The 15797-nt window shown below is 38.7% G+C and overlaps 2 protein-coding genes across 5 annotated transcripts; one reads left to right on the top strand and one right to left on the bottom strand.

Annotated features, from left to right (window-relative positions):
- Nucleotides 1-87: 87 nt before the first annotated feature.
- On the bottom strand, nucleotides 88-15655 carry eif2ak1 (eukaryotic translation initiation factor 2-alpha kinase 1). 4 transcript variants are annotated; one of them, XM_028027435.1, is made up of 16 exons: nucleotides 15271-15655; nucleotides 12372-12428; nucleotides 12110-12277; nucleotides 11891-12027; nucleotides 11413-11456; nucleotides 11237-11336; nucleotides 11049-11129; nucleotides 9724-9817; nucleotides 9577-9625; nucleotides 9081-9465; nucleotides 8282-8390; nucleotides 8009-8115; nucleotides 2241-2355; nucleotides 2073-2152; nucleotides 1705-1941; nucleotides 88-418 (listed from the first exon to the last, which is right to left on the bottom strand). In XM_028027435.1, the coding sequence occupies exons 1-16, from the start codon at nucleotides 15440-15442 to the stop codon at nucleotides 293-295; spliced, it is 2061 nt and encodes a 686-aa protein (XP_027883236.1). In that variant the 5' UTR covers nucleotides 15443-15655; the 3' UTR covers nucleotides 88-292. The 4 variants fall into 4 exon arrangements, with proteins under 4 accessions (XP_027883236.1, XP_027883237.1, XP_027883238.1 ...); XM_028027436.1 differs by having other exon boundaries at nucleotides 1708-1941; XM_028027437.1 differs by lacking the exon at nucleotides 12372-12428 and having other exon boundaries at nucleotides 15271-15654.
- On the top strand, nucleotides 2362-6968 carry LOC114150767 (ankyrin repeat domain-containing protein 61). The gene is given in 5 exon segments (XM_028027440.1): nucleotides 2362-3928; nucleotides 4109-4203; nucleotides 4404-4575; nucleotides 4687-4887; nucleotides 5800-6968. Coding segments are annotated over 5 exon segments (1260 nt in total). The 5' UTR covers nucleotides 2362-3751; the 3' UTR covers nucleotides 6415-6968.
- Nucleotides 15656-15797: the final 142 nt, after the last annotated feature.

The following is a 15797-nucleotide window of genomic DNA, read 5'->3' as shown; positions in this document are numbered from 1 at the left end:
GAGCACCGTAACATTGAAACTGTCCTGTGGATGGGAGACTCAGGTTGAGAAAGACATTTTGCATAAACATTAAAATCAAACTAAATATCAGTGTTTTTGAAACACCTGAGATGGTTTATTTAGCAGCTGGATAAAACAAATGTTAAAAAAAAAAAAAAAAGGAAAAGAACACTACCATCTATAGTACAATACACTTAAATGTTCACACATGCAGGCATTTGTATCATGTCAAACCAAGTAAATTAGGGGCTCAATAAATTAAGTTTAGACAATCTGTTGATGTTTTTGAGGCTCAGGTTTTGTCCAGTTCAGTGAAGCTAACGGTGACTTTTGAGTTCTGAAGCTGACTGATCTGCCTCCTCAGCTGCATGATCTCCTCCTCCTGCTCTTCCACTTTTTTCTGTAAACCGTGGATGACCTGAAAAAGAAGAAAATAAATATTACAACTGGTTGGTAGTTATTATGGGAGCTTTAGCTCCAAGTGGAACAAAGCACAAAAAAGATGGCACTTTTTTGCATGACAAGTTGAGAACTTGAAACTAGGCTTGGGCCAGCAGTGACACTGGAAAGTAGGTTATGATGACAGTTTTACTTTCAGTTTCAAGCAAAGGAGACTCAGAGGAGAGTGGATCATGATTAGGGCAGACCAAACATTTGAACAGTGTCGCATGAGATTAAGTAATGTCAATATTTGGCCATTGCTGTGATATTAGAGTAGTAGTTGTGTAAATGCTACTGAAGTGGCAAATGTACAGTATATATGGCATGTGAGAGTTATGGAATTTTTCAATATTTTTGGGAGCCTGGCTTGTGTGGTGACTAAACTGTGTAGGCTTCAGTGCTGAAAGTGTAGGAAGGTGATGCTGGAGCATTATGTACATAAGGCAACACATCTCTTAGTGACACACAGTTGGGGCATAAGCAAAACATAAAAAGTTAGTAGTAGCTTAGTAGTGCCTGCAGCTGAATGTTAATTAGTGATGGGACTCTTTGAAAGGAACCAAATATTCAGGATCCATTTACTTTAAAGTACCTTTCAAAGGATTCATTTTTGAAAAGGTACATTTTTCTAATAAGTCCATTTATCCCTAATACAGTTTTATATTAATTGGTTTTGTGGATGAAGTTCATATAAAAAGTTCAATTATATGTATTAAGTTAAAACAAAAAAACTCTCTGGATTTTATTTATTTGCCGTTTAAATAAATCAAATTTTAAATGAAATAGAATCTTAGGCACTGCGATGTGTGCAGAATCCTATCGTACAGGGTAAAGAGCCGTTCAAAAGAATCAGCTCGTTTCTGAACCTCACTTCACTAATTACTGAACACCAATGTTCAGTAATGTATCCTTAAGAAAAAATGTCTTTGTGAGGGAAAAATGTAGTAGTAGAAATAGTTGTCTTTCAGCCAGATGACAGTGTCCAGAAATAGCCTAGACAGATCTACATCTAGACTGATCAGTCCAGAACTTTCTCTGGCGCCTCATTTGAAGTGCTTTAAATGAACTGGATGATGGCACATGTATGCCATTTTGTAACTTTGTAAACTCTACTATGCCTTAGTATCTGAATCTGGCCCAAACCTACTTCAAACTAAACACATGTGCTGTATGCATATGCACTGTAATCCAAAACTATATCTGCATACTTCAAGATTTCTGAAGAATTAAATGAACAGTATTAGGTAGATATTTATCCCGTACTACCATGTCTTTATTGTGGAACAGTTCACTCTCTAGCAGCTGGCTGGCTGCTGGCCGAAGGCTGGGGTCTTTGCTCGTCAGCTTTACGATGTATTTAGTCAGAACTGGCCATCTGTGGCAGAAGGAGTCTGGAATTTTCCCTTCTCTCAGGTCCCCGAGGGTCCGGACCCGCTCCATCTCTGTCCCAAACGGATGGAACAGCTCCAGAGCCAAAACCCCAATGCTGTACATGTCTGACTGCAAGAGTAGCATTTATACTCTTAGTGTTCAAAAAAACAACATGTACAGAGAAGAATGTGTTTAATCTAAAACATCATCCATTCATAAACTATCTAATCACAACACAAAGATGTAACAGTTTTAATTACCTTTGAATCATAATGAGAGCCTTTCAGTTGTTCTGGTGCAGCGTAGACAAACGTGCCGACACCTGATGTATGGGTGGAACCTGAAAACACAAAGAACCATTCAGAGGAAACGGCGCCATCTACTGGTGTGTTGTGAGAATGTAATAAGACGAGAGTTTAATAATTTACCATCACCAGGTGAAATTGTTCTTTTATGGTCATCTACTATCATATCCCTGCAAGCCAACCCAAAGTCTCCGATTCGAACATGGCATTCATGACCGTGGAGGAAAATGTTCCTGGGCTGGAAAAAACAAAAGAAGGAAAAATTATTAGGATGGTTTACTTAATAACCATCCTAATAACTGGTTCTTAGGCTTACCTAAGAACCAGTTATTAGGTTTACTGATAAACCTAATAACTAAAACCTAAAAGTCTGATCAGTTGTAAAAGTGGAGAAATCCAAAGTTTCAGGGAAAACATTTTTTAACTCTGCTGCTGCTAACACATCATCTGCCGAGTATGCAGAACGTGTCCACATGTAGGATTCAGGCTTTCAGAGAGAAAAAGTGAGACATTTGTAACCACTGAGACATGAGAAACAGATTTTGAGAAATAATGAAATAGTAGTGGGATCGTCTCACTTATGACTGCTGCAGAACTTTGCCAAAAGGATCTTATTCTTAGTTTTTTTTTATGCCTAACAGTGGTTTAAAAGTTAATGTTTTCAAGTGCTTGTAAATTTAAGATCAATTGATATAAAACATTAAGCCCCTGCAAAAAGTATTCTCTACAATTTTAAAATACTTTAATACATATATACATTTTAAGACATACATACATTTTGCATTTAGGATAAAAAAAAAACCTTATTTGTCTGTAAATCTCTTTTACCCAGAATTCCTCAGGTGGCAGAGCTTTTGCTCGACCTTGGTTCAAATTCTGCAACAAGAAAATCTCCTATTATGAACCTTTTGCTATTCAATCTTTTATCTGATAATTCCAAATATAACCACCAGCTTAGCCCTACTCTGTATTGATGTTAAGTCCAGCAGAAAGTGCGGGAGCTTTTCACATGTTGATGTCAGACAGATTTTTTTTTTTAGCTGCAGGTGCATCCTTTGCTACAAATGATGACGCAGTCACTAAAGGAATGCTGTTCATGCATTTATGGCAGTAAAATGTTCATTTTCTTATTTAAAAAATGAATTATTTGTTTATTTGAATCTTATAAAATATACTTCTAAAATTGTATAATCCAATTAATTGTCAGAATAAGCAAATAGTAAAATAATGGGTAGTCCCAGCTCCAATTTTTTTTGACACAAACATTCATGAAAATGTTGAAATAAAACAAAAAAAAGGAGTTTATTTTTGAAAAAAAAAAAAAGCAATATTGAAAGTTTTTGTCAAGCAGTAACTCCTCCGATGGGTGTCAACAGCCCCCATAACAGGCCCCGAATGCAGCCAGAGTTATCAGATCGGTCTGGGCCGCAACAGTAAAGTAAGGTCAGAATGACTCAGTACCAAACACAGAAGGAGAAGTAGTTGATGAGAACACCAAACACAGGGAAGAGGAAGTTGATGTTGACATTTCTTTTTAGATTTACTCTTTACTATGATAAACCAGAATAACTAGAATCAAACCAATGGAAGTCTTGAAGAAGACTCTCTAAGCAGTCAGTCGGCAATCCTCCACCATGGGCGAGGACCAAAGCAGAGATAAGAGAGATAAAATTATTAAGATTTACAGAAATGAATTCTACACTGCCGTTCTGGATGAAGATGTCAGAGGAATAGAAGACATGGTAAAGAAGTATGGGAGCAACAGTCAGATAGAGATACAGGACGGTTTATCAGGAGGAGTGTTCTGGAAGGTAAGGCCCTTCTTTGGAAATGGCTTCTAAGAGAAACCATTTTAAACTTAAATTAACAAGTAGCACCTTAAAAAGGCTAAATGCTAACAGAAATGCTGCAACTTCATGTTTAATGCTTGAAAATAAAATAAAGGTGGCTCAAACACACAGCTGGTCCATGGATGTCTCTTGTTGCATTAGGGCTTTGCCATCCTTCCCCTCCACCTGGCTGCTACGTACAGAAGAGTCCACAGCCTGCAGAGTTTGCTGTCAGCTGGAGCCGAAGCTCAAGTCAAGTGCGTACAAACATCCCAGATACGGGTTTACAAGTTCACACACGTTGCAACCAGAACCTGAGAGCTGCTGTACTCTACCATATTTTTACACTACCTGCTAAGAGTGCAACCAGGAAAAACGAAACAAAACCACAAAGTCTAGACAGTGAGCGCACTGGTCTGGTTTTGGAACACAGATACCAACGATGCCTTTTCCACAGGGACAAGCTGGGTCGGACGTCGCTACATTTGGTCATCATCAACTGGCCAATCACCACGACGACCCGGACAAAACCTTCCTCCAAGTTCTGGACCACTGTGGTGAGAGCAAGCAGGCAGGCTGAAGCCTGTTTACGGCTGCTCTGTGAGCACGGAGCTGACGTCAACGCGCAGGTGAGGTTTAACACGTCCTACCCAAGTTCTGAACATGAAATAAAATAAATAAATAAACAATGTCATTTTAAAATAGAATTTTGCAAATGTCAATTTGTTGTTTCTTACTAGATGGATGATCAGAGTCAGCAGACGCCTCTCCATCTGTCAGTGCGTTACAGAGCACTGTCTGCTGTGCGGCTGCTGATCAGCTGCGGCGCCAACGTGAACGCAGTGGACAGTAGTGGAATGACACCTCTGCACATGGCAGCATCAATCCTCCATCAGGACATAGCATCTAGTTTAATCAGCCACGGAGCTCACGTCAACATGGTTGGTATTTACGCACACACTTCAACTCATACCTATAAGTATGAGTTAAAGGGGCGGTATTATGTATATTCCAAGCACATAGTGCCATTTTACAGCACAATCATGTAACTGTGTTACCTTAAGTTACGATGCTGTGTATGTCATACATGACCTCTCACAGCCAGCTGAGCAAAGTGGGTGGCACCGGCTAACTCACTCTTTGGTTACCTAGCAACAACCTTTTGAGTTACTTGCTGGAGCAGCAGTTTCGGGTGCCGTGCCGCATAGCTGCTTAAAAATAATAAACAAGGGTGTGGAGTGAAAACTGGACAAAACAGGAAGTCACGTCCCTAGTGTGGCAGCATTTCAGATATTCAAACCAAAAGACTAATCAATAACTATCGATATCAACTGATTTTAAACAGTTATATGGTGATATGTTTTTCAGCCATACCATCCAGCCCCAAGTTGGCCTCTGTCCCTGAAGCTACTGCTCTTTCACTCCACCTTCAGCATGTCATTGTAGCAGTACTTCTCAATATGCCTTTTACAACTGTTCTTGGGAGGGCTGGACTGAGAAAGTAGTTGGGATGATAAACTCAGCATATGTGAAATTCCATCAGGTGTTTGCTAATTGCTGCTGGTCTGGAGGAGCTGATTGGAGGTGGTGGGGGTGAAGCTCAGCTAGAGACTGCAGCTCAGAGGAGGAGCTTTGTGAAAGCAAACATTTAGGCACCCCTGAGTGGTTGCCATGGGAGATTAAGGGATTCCTCAAACATGCATAAAAGAATCAAAGCAACACTCCAGATATGTTTTAACAATGGAATGACATTGTGACATGACATAAAGCTCAAAAAGGTGAATTTTACATTACCTTCCCCCTTTAAAGAATGCTATTTTCAACTATCTATTGAATGAAACTTTGTTTTCCAGAGGATGCATCACTCTGGGAACACTCCTCTGCACCTCGCTGCAGTTGCAGTGATGACAAAAACAACCAAAGTCCTGGATGAAGACGTGAGCTGCGTCTGTGAGCTGCTGGAGCACGGAGCGAAGCCAAACATTGTAAACGAGGCCGGCATGTCGCCATTCCACCAAGCGTGCAGCCTGGGGAACGAGCAGCTGGTGGACCTGCTGCTGAGATACGCAGCTGGTGTCAACAAGCCGAGCGCAGCAGGGGAGAGCTGTCTGTTCCTGTTCCTGAACCACACGCCTAACATGAGGAACGGCTCCCTGCTGATCAAACTCCTCACCCTGAGCGCCCCGCTCACAGTCTGCAGCCACGACGGCCGCTTACCCTCCACCTTAACTTAGCCACGCTTCTTTAAACAGAGAGAGCAACTGATCCAACTAACCCAGCAGCCAAAGACACTTCGGGATATTTGCAAAAGTAATATTTATCTGAAACACATCAGAGGAAGAAAGGAGGAGCTGAGAAAAGTTATTCCTGAAAGCTTGTACAACTTTGTCTTCAACCAATGGAAGATCCAAAACCTTTCGTTTGTGACAGAGAGTGAAGAGGCGGCAGGGCAATGTGCATGTACCTGAGCTACAAGATTTGAACCATTCAGCTGAGATGAGATTTAATGCCTTGCTAAAGTATTCCTTCACCTTAAAGATTTTCACTGCCTGTCACATTAAAAACACAAACTTCCTTGAATTTTATGCTGAGCAGTACATAACTAAACTGGAGAACAAATTATACTTTTTTTTCCTCAAATAAAATATCTAAACACAGAGGTGTGTTTCTATTGAACCTGTTACTCTAACACAGGGAACTGCAGACTTTACAAACCAAAGAGACACTTTTCCCCTCAGATAAACAAAAGCTACTTAGAGCCAAAATATGTTACATAACCTTCTCTGAAAGGCAAACTTAAATGCTTTAATAAATATTAATCATAGGAAATGTGTGGTCGTTCTTAAAGAACCCTGATTTTGTTTCTGTTTTTTTGGCTTCAAAACAAAAAAAAACACAAAACATTTACAAAAAAAGACTGATGCATTATTATTCTACGGGAAGATAATGTTGTGGAAAATTATGTAAAACATAAAAAAGACTGTTTCTAAGGTAATAATGAAAAATAAATAATATTACTGACGGTTGTGTCATTTTGTTGTGAAACTTCAAGACAGAATTGATTAAATACTGAAAAACTGTTAAAAATTTTACAGTTGTTACATCTCTACTAAAATAAAAACATTTGGTTAGCGAAATTTGTAAGAGCCATTGTGGATGTTACAAAGAGCTACTTTCAGCTCACAAGCCGCAGGTTGCAGACCTGTGCCCTAATGCAAATATTAAGACTCCAGTGTAACCACTTACCTTCTTTAAAAAAAACAGAGTACCTCAGAGAGACTACTGGCAAGTAAATGGTTGTTCTCTTGGGGAGGTAACTCACTCTGTCAGAACAAGCAGTTCCTCTCCAGTTGGTGGCAGCAGTGATGTGTGCTCAGTTAGGTGTATATCTATTCAAAACTAAACGTCTCACGGAGCTCTGAGAAACGCATCAGCCACAACAGGAATGAGTCAGACTTGGAGTCAGTCAAGAGACCAGTGGTACCTCTGGATGAGTTGCAGAGATGCACAGCTCAGGTGGGAGAATGTGTCAACAGGATAGATAGAAGTTAATTCCGATAATGTCACAATCTCTGCACCCCACAAGAAGTGTAACTGTAACTAAACAGGCAAACATACATACATGTACAGTATGTATGCCTACATATATAGATGCATAGATTCATACCAGTATTAATGTGGATTTGCTCAAAGCAATGGTTGTGACATGTCTGGAATGAATGAATAAAATCAAAATCAATCAATAAATAATTGCAAAAGGTGGTTCAACAGAGTATTGACTAATAGAGGAGCTGTAGAGAAATCCTAAAAACAATCCATAAAACAACCATCATTCTCCTTCCACCTCACAACTGTGCAAAGCTTTGTGTTGGTCTATCTCATAACGTTGCATTAAAAAAAGTACTTCATTTAAAATCTGTGGCTGTAGTGTGGCAAAATGTGGAGAAATTTAAAAAGGTTGTCCACACATTTGTGGACAATTTCCAAATTTGCTTTTGCAAAACAATTAAAGCTGTAGAAACCTAAATGAATAACATGAGAAATAAAATCTAGTGCGGTTACCTTCAAGTCTCGGTGCATTATTCCTCTGGAGTGAATGTATTCGACCCCTTGAAGAATGTTCCTCAGCAGGTTCAGTGTAAGTTCAGCATCAACACAGTCATAAGGAGCTGCAGACACATGCAGAAAGCAGAATTGACTGCTGAATTGAAGCAAAATATTCTATTTCCCAAATGGCATTCTGGAAATTGTTCAAAGTAGAGAATTCATTTCAAGTTGTATAAATATGAGGAAACTGAGTTTTTGGTGGATTGTAGAGAATGTAAAAATATTTACATCTTGGGATGTGTTCCTCTTGTGGCCTGGAGTTCCTGTCAGAGATCCAGTCCTTTAGTGAGCGCTCACACAGCTGCATCTGGATGTACAGCATCAGGTGGAACTGAACCTGCACATAGAAAAAAAAAACTAATATTAAATGATACTTAGGGATATACTGATCCACTTCTTTCATTTCCGATATCTGAGCTTTAGTGTCCACAGATACCGATCTGATACGTAAAAACAGCTGAATTAACTCAAAACATTTCTTTTTTAAACAGACATAAAAGTACTTACTAGTACTAGTAAATGCATTACTAGTTCATTTACTAACTGCACCAGGACAGCATACTGAAATACACAACAGCTCCACAAGTTTGGCCAAACATGTAAAAACAACTTTAATATATTCAGTCAGTGCAAATAGGAGCAGAACAACCAATGTAAAATAAATAATAAATAAACAAAGTAATAAAATCAATAGGTTGACTACCTTGGTCAAACATTCAAAAAATAAACTAACAAACCTTTCTAATGGTTCAGAAAGTGCAATTAGGAATTCTAAATATGAAGTAAAATAAATAATATGGCATGACGGTGCTCAGAGCACAAAGCATAGAATTAGACTGAATAGATCTGACTGATTGTACACATTGCTACCAATACCCAATCTGGAATTGTTTTCAAAATATGGAGGCCGATACAGATATTAATATCGGATCAGTGCATCACTATTGTTTATGATGTTTTGGTTACAGAAAAATTGGGGAGAAAAAAAAAAGACAAAGTAGTGGTTATGAGATTTTAAAACACCCACATCTTTAGAGGATCTTCTGGTGTGGATCTCAGCCCACTGCTGATGGTCCTTGTCAACACAGGAGTTGTTGTTCAGCTCAACGCTGCTCCTGCTCGAGTCCTCGTCCAACATGGCCGATCGATCCCAGCCCATTGCAGGACACTTGGAGCCATTTCTGGGCTCCCCCTGTCCCAGGAACACACAGGGGACGTAGTTCTCCGGGAGGAGGCGCACCGTCTTGGGACACGCCACCTGGCGGTCCTGGGCTGAGACTAAGGCTCTGATTGGCTGGCTCTCTGTTGGAGGTCCTTTAGCACTGGAAGCAGCACCAGTCTCTCCTTGACTGTGGCTTTGGAAAACTATAGAAGAGCTGCTGCTGCTACTGCTGTCAAGGCTGTCATCGAAACTGTGAATGAAATAATGAAGATATAAAGCATAGGAGGTGTACTGTCAGTTAGGGACAGCTGCAGGCTAATGCAACTAAAGGATATTGAGAGAAAGTAATGACTAATCGTACCCATCTTTTTGTCCAGGGGATTCCAGAGCAGGAAGGTGGGACTCAAGATCTACAACAAAGGAGGTCATTAAAGCCAGAGTTAGGACAGATCAGTCTAAATCTTCTCTCATTAATGTTGGGTCAACTTGTTTCCTGATGAAGACTCACGGACGGCTGGCTGAACATGTTCCATCCATGCAGTGTGATAGCCCACAATGTTTACATGCTGCAAGCTGGATAACACTTTGACTTCTCTAAGGACCTAGAATACACACAGGGGCCCGGTTAGATTGAGGCCCCGTCATAGATCAGGAGGAAATGTTAAACTCAAACATTTCTTTTGAAACAATTCAAAAATAAAACCCCTATCTAACAATCTAACAGCCTGATCCCCATCTAGCTGTGTGCCAGGTTCACATGGCAACATTTTAAATTTGTTGATTGATTTTCAAAGCCTGAGAGCCTAAACATGATGACAATAAATCATAGATATAACTGGTTTGGTCCTGCAGTGTGTGGTGTTCAGCCACACGCCTAAGACAACACACCACACACAGATAGATTCCACTCACCAACATTCAGATGATAGTCAGGAAATCTCACAAAAATCTCAAGATCAAACGTGAGTTCAGAGGAAATAAACATGGCCGACTGAGAACAAACAATGATAATAGTTTGTGGACTATTTTTAAGAGAAAAAAACGCTACAAAAAAGGTGCTGGTTAGAGGAGTGGTGCTCTAAAGATTATCTTTATAGTATCACAGTAATCAGATTAAGATTGTCAGAAGAGGAAAATTGGGTCAAACGTTAAAAATCAGCATAAAGATCTTGCCGTGTGAACCAGGCATTAGAAATACGTCGCCTTCCAAAAGGATTCACACTCATTGAGGTTTTTTAGACATTTTGTGAAGGACCCACACACAATTATTTTACTATTGTTCGTTATTGTTTAAGACTTTTACAAACAAAATTGAAAAGTGTGCTGCTTTAACCCTCTGGGTAAATTTTTTGTTGGACCACCGTTTGGGATGTGCCTCTACCAGCTTTGTCCATCTAGAAACATTTAAACCAACTGTTCTTTCCAAAACAAAAAGTTTTGTGAAACATTTTTAAAGTCAAATCCATATTTCTCCCACATGACAAATCTGAACTACTTTGTTTGGTCTATTAAATAAAGCCCCAATACAATATACTAAAGTTTGTCATTTCTGAGTAAAACTATAAATAAACAATGCTCTGTGAGGTAGTAATTGATAATATTCACAATTACATCCAATAAACTTCAAATAATTGTCGCAGCGGGAGCAAAACACTGTTGATCCCATGCCAAAGGCAAGCAGATGACCAAACACATGGATGATTTCAATTCATGTGTAAAAATGAAAATAAAATACAAAAAAATATTTTCTGTTGAGTAGGGTGAGGCATATTACATTATAAATGATACAATGCAGTTTAAATCTTTAGTTTTACAGAAGACGGGGAAGCCGACCTTCATGCAGTCCTCCTTGGAGACTCTTTTGATGAGAATTTTCTTCACAGCATAACTCTGGCCATCCAGTTTGTTTACAACCTACAAAATGATGACAAGAAATCACAGTTACAATTATATTAAAATAAATTAAATCTGAACATGAAAAAAGTTTTTAAAAAATTTGAAAAAAAAGATCATCGTAATACCTTAAAAACATTTCCATATGATCCTTTTCCAAGCCGACATATTTCTTCAAACTCACTAAGATAGCGTGAAGTCTGGGCTTGAAACAGCCCCTCCTTTGGCCTGTGGTCAGATCAGGCTGTTAGACTGCACAAAAAATAGCTAGAAAGGAAAACAGAAATAACTCTAGGCACGTTACCTTACAGCTGGGTTATGTGGATTTGTGCCAAGACATTGTTGGCCCTGTGAATAAAACAAAAGTAACAATAAATTAACTAATTTGATAAAGCAAAAACTTTTTTTCTTCCCCCCAAAGTGTCAAACACCATATCCACAACTTCATTAAACATCTAAGCATCCATAACACCTTCATCTTCCTGACATTTTGTCACAAACTTCAATGCATTTTATAAAGACTCTATGTGGCAGAGCAACACAAAGTAGCACAAAACTGCATTTACATTCCCCACAAGATTTACAGCAAAATGTGAAACTACAAATATAATAACTCAGATGTGCTGAACAAAAGTGCACACCAAATAGTGTTTTCATTCTTATTTGTAAACAACAACTCCTGCGATGCTTTGTGTCGATCACATTGATTTCCAGTAAAGTACATTAAACTCTGCTGTTGTGATGAGACATAATGTGTTCATTACAAAACTGTTGAACTGTACCTGTGGATAGAGCGAGGAGCTGGCGGCGTTAAGTAGCTCAGTGAACGCTCGGTTGTGCTGCAGTCTAATGGTGCTGAATTCATCACTGATGGCCAAAGGTGACAGAAGGTTCAAGGCTGCCAAACGCTGGCCGATCACTGTCAGAGGAGGAGAGCAATTCAAATAGAATAGCTGCTTTATGTGACGGTGTGTGAAACATGAAGCCTGCTGAGCGGCTACCTTTGAACAGCATCCGCGAGCGCGCCGGATTGCTCTCGTAGACGCAGCACAGGTGTTCCAGCAGCGAGCCGAGGAGAAGGTGGTTGGGGATCGCAGAGGCAAACTCTTGTACGGATGGGTAATGTCTGCCGGCCATCAGGAGCTCACAGTTACTCTCCGAATCGGAAGCTGAGCATACACACAGACAATGAATATTCTTTAAAAATATATATATATTTGGTTAATATTTGGAACATACTATACTTTAAGTTTAGCCACATACCTTCTTCAATTACTTTTGCTATCATTTCAACAATGTTTCTGTCTCCTAGGTCCATGTCTGACAATGAAAGCTTTAATGACTGTTCCCTCTGACTGCAGTACATGAAGTGAACTCATCTTGTTTTTACATAAGGGAGCGCCCAGCAGTCAGGCTTATCTACCATGTCCAGTGGAGACCAGCCCATCCCCTCTTCAACACACACACACACACACACACACACACACACACACACACACACGAGTAAGATGAGATGTGCCAAAAAGGGAAGGGAGTAGGGGGTTGCGGGGGCAAATGAGGCACTCGCTTTCTCCTCATGACGCAGAATGTGTGTGTATGTGTGTACCAATTGAGTGTGTCTTGATAGTTTTCAAAATACTACAAAAGGAAATCCAATGGAGCAAAGAAATAATATGAATATTTTTTAGAAATGGGGATTTACCAACAAAATAGACACAAGAAGCTTACTGGTATGAAAGCACACTAAGCTTTTTTATATATATATATATATAAAAAAATATTTTAAAATCCACTGATAGAGATCCTATAATTTCAGGCTCTGTTAAAGAAACGTCAGAGGAAGTGCCAGACTGGCCGGGAACTTTCCCCGGCTTCACAGAGAACTGAGAAACGGAGCGATGCTCTGCAGAAGTCAGAATAAACAAACTGTTTATTCATTCAGCTGAGTTTCTCGGAGTAGGGCTGCATTTTCTAGGATTTAAATTGTCCATTTATTTACTACTGCATAGCTTTTGTATGACTGTTTACTGTACTGTATACTATTTGAATAGAATAATCCTCCATTTGACCCTGACTGGGGACATTTAAGTTTATCGGAAGCAAAGGCACACAGGTAGCAAAAAATAAATAAATATATAATTTAAGTTTTAAAAAAAAGAGGCTGCTCAGTAATGCCAAAATGTATGTAAACATGATTATTATAATTAAGAAATAATAATAATTAAGAAGTTTGATTCAATTCAAAGATACCTTACCTAACCCAAAGAGAAATGAAATGTCATCATCACTCATATCATCTAAGTCTCTTCTAAGAGGCTTTGTGGTTTGCGATGCTGTGGGCAGGAAGGATCTTTCCTTCCAGGTAGCAGTCAGTCTCGCAACAAATACAAAAAAACCTCTGACTGAAGACAGTTGCAGTATGACAGCCTCACAAGTATCATGACATTCTAACAACTCCATTTCCAAGCAGCAAAGATGAGATTCCACAGTAGCATCTTTGATGACATCATCAGTCCATGGAAAGCTCTGCTAATCCTCCTCATTTGCTTTTGCCACTCTTCTTTAAATCTGTGCCTGGCCATACGGTTAGAAACCCGGGCAGATAAACGTTGGAGTCAGGATATGATGGTTTGATCTTCCTCCTTCTCGTTCTGCTCTGAATCCTCAAAGCCTCTTTTTCAACTCTGGGAACTGAGCTTTTTGAGACGCTGATCAGAATTGTAAAAACTATACCTTGTTGCCATGGCCATAATTGTCCAAAAGTTAAAAAAAGAAAAGAAATGAAAAGGCTAAAATTCCTCAAGAGTTGCACTGCATTCAAAAACAAAAAGTATCAAAAGTCTACACAAAGAACAAGTAAGAGCTGTTCCAAAATGCTGACACAATGAGCACTTGAATATGAAAACTCTTCAAATTGTGCTTTTAATATTTGTTTCAAAATACTATGGAAACCAGTACAAAGAATGGGAATGTTGAACGTTTTTTAGGTCAGTTTAAAGCAGTGATGGCTACACAGTGTAACACCTGCTGAGAGGAGTATCACCTGGGAACGCTCCTTTGTCCATCTGGATCACTGGAGGATCCATCTGGATCACTGGAGGATCCATCTGGATCACTGGAGGAGGTCCTCATAATGGTACTTCAGCCACAACTGAACAACAGCTGTTTGGCTTTAAATTAAGCAGTAGCTATAACTTTCCATTTTTTTGTTTTAAACTTTTTAAATACCAAGATACAGTGGTACTGTTGCCATCACCATGGAAATCTCATTACATAGTGGACATTACACCCAACTGCAGATTGTTGGTTTGGAATAATAATCTCTAAACCTTTACCTAACCCTTTACTGAATAACAAAAAGCCCAAAGTGCATCATAAAATGAGACAAAAATGTTAAAAATCACACGGATAACTAAGCTTAATAATACTGGGGAGAAAGAGGACAAACAGGATAATGTTCTTCATGAGCTACAATTGCAGGTAGTCTAGTCACACATAAAAATATGCACAACTTTGATCATTTTAATCAAGAAGTGTAGTTAGTCAATATGGCCTAAATTCCTAATATAGATAGCTTATTAACCATAATGAATAATATTTATGCTGGAAAGTTGTTTTTGTGAAAGCCATTAATTTGTTTTTAAGCAATAAAAAAAATATATATTATATAAATCATATATATATAATCATATATGATTATATATATAATTATATATGTATATATGTAAATTATTTCATTTATCACCTCTGAAATAGTAAATTAATTTAAAAATATACAGAAAACAGTTCATTCCCCTAACAGTTGAAGATTTTTAGAGCTTGCATCTTAAAAAATATAATAATGGTTGAATGTTAAAATTGTGATTATTTACTCCACAAAAGAATAATTAATTAAGATAATTCATTAAGAAAATTGGACAACACATCTGTTATGTCAATTTTAACTGTCATATCTTGAATCTAACATATCTTAAATTCATTCATATAATCAAATAAGGTCATAGTGATGTCTCATGGGTTGCAGCTAGCCTCGCGGGATCTGGAAAACCTGCATCAATGAACATTTTTTATTTTATTTATTTTGATTGTGTATCTACAAATGCGATGAAAACGAATTATTCGGTAAAAATGACACTCTTATAAAAGAAGAAAAGCTGCCTACTGTCAAACTGGACGTCTTCGTCCTCTTCGCTCGCCAAACTTAACAAGCTAATGCTGCTCTCAACCTGCCGTCTCCGGACAGATCTGAGGTTCCGGTGGACCAACAGGTTGCTAGCGCTGCCAGAACATTCCTCAGAGCGCATCAGACCGTTGTCCGGCGTCGAACTGTACATTTTAAACGCGAATAACAAAAAAATAAAACTAAACCATTTTTCTACAGTGTTACCAAGTTCTCAACGGCTAACCTCATGTTAGTCGCTAACTACGGTTAGAGAGTCGCTTTTAAAACTTTTACAGAACTTGTCAGAAATGAAAGCTGGGGGGAAAGTCCCTCGCGTCCCCTGTCAACTGTCGGCCATGTTTGAGGAGCAGCCGGTTTAAAGGGACCGTCATAAAATGCGTTAACTACAATAAGAAGACAGCCTGTTCCTTAATAATCATTCTCCAAAACAAGAAACACTTCAAAAATTAAAGTAATTATCTAATCATAAAAGCAAATATTTAAAAAAAATAATTTGCATATTTGGT

The sequence above is a fragment of the Xiphophorus couchianus genome, chromosome 9, assembly GCF_001444195.1.
Source record: "Xiphophorus couchianus chromosome 9, X_couchianus-1.0, whole genome shotgun sequence".
Lineage (NCBI taxonomy): Eukaryota > Metazoa > Chordata > Actinopteri > Cyprinodontiformes > Poeciliidae > Xiphophorus > Xiphophorus couchianus.
This window is presented reverse-complemented; position numbering and strand designations above follow the sequence as displayed.

Bases quoted from the DNA above. Each gene is read 5' to 3' on its own strand.
- eif2ak1 (XM_028027435.1), bottom strand. From the start codon at position 15,442: ATGTACAGTTCGACGCCGGACAACGGTCTGATGCGCTCTGAGGAATGT. The intron at 12,429-15,270 runs GTAGGCAGCTTT...TTTCATTGTCAG, and splicing joins CGAAGACGTCCAGTTTGACA to ACATGGACCTAGGAGACAGA. The intron at 9,818-11,048 runs GTCGGCTTCCCC...TGTGTATTCTAG, and splicing joins CCAAGGAGGACTGCATGAAG to GTCCTTAGAGAAGTCAAAGT.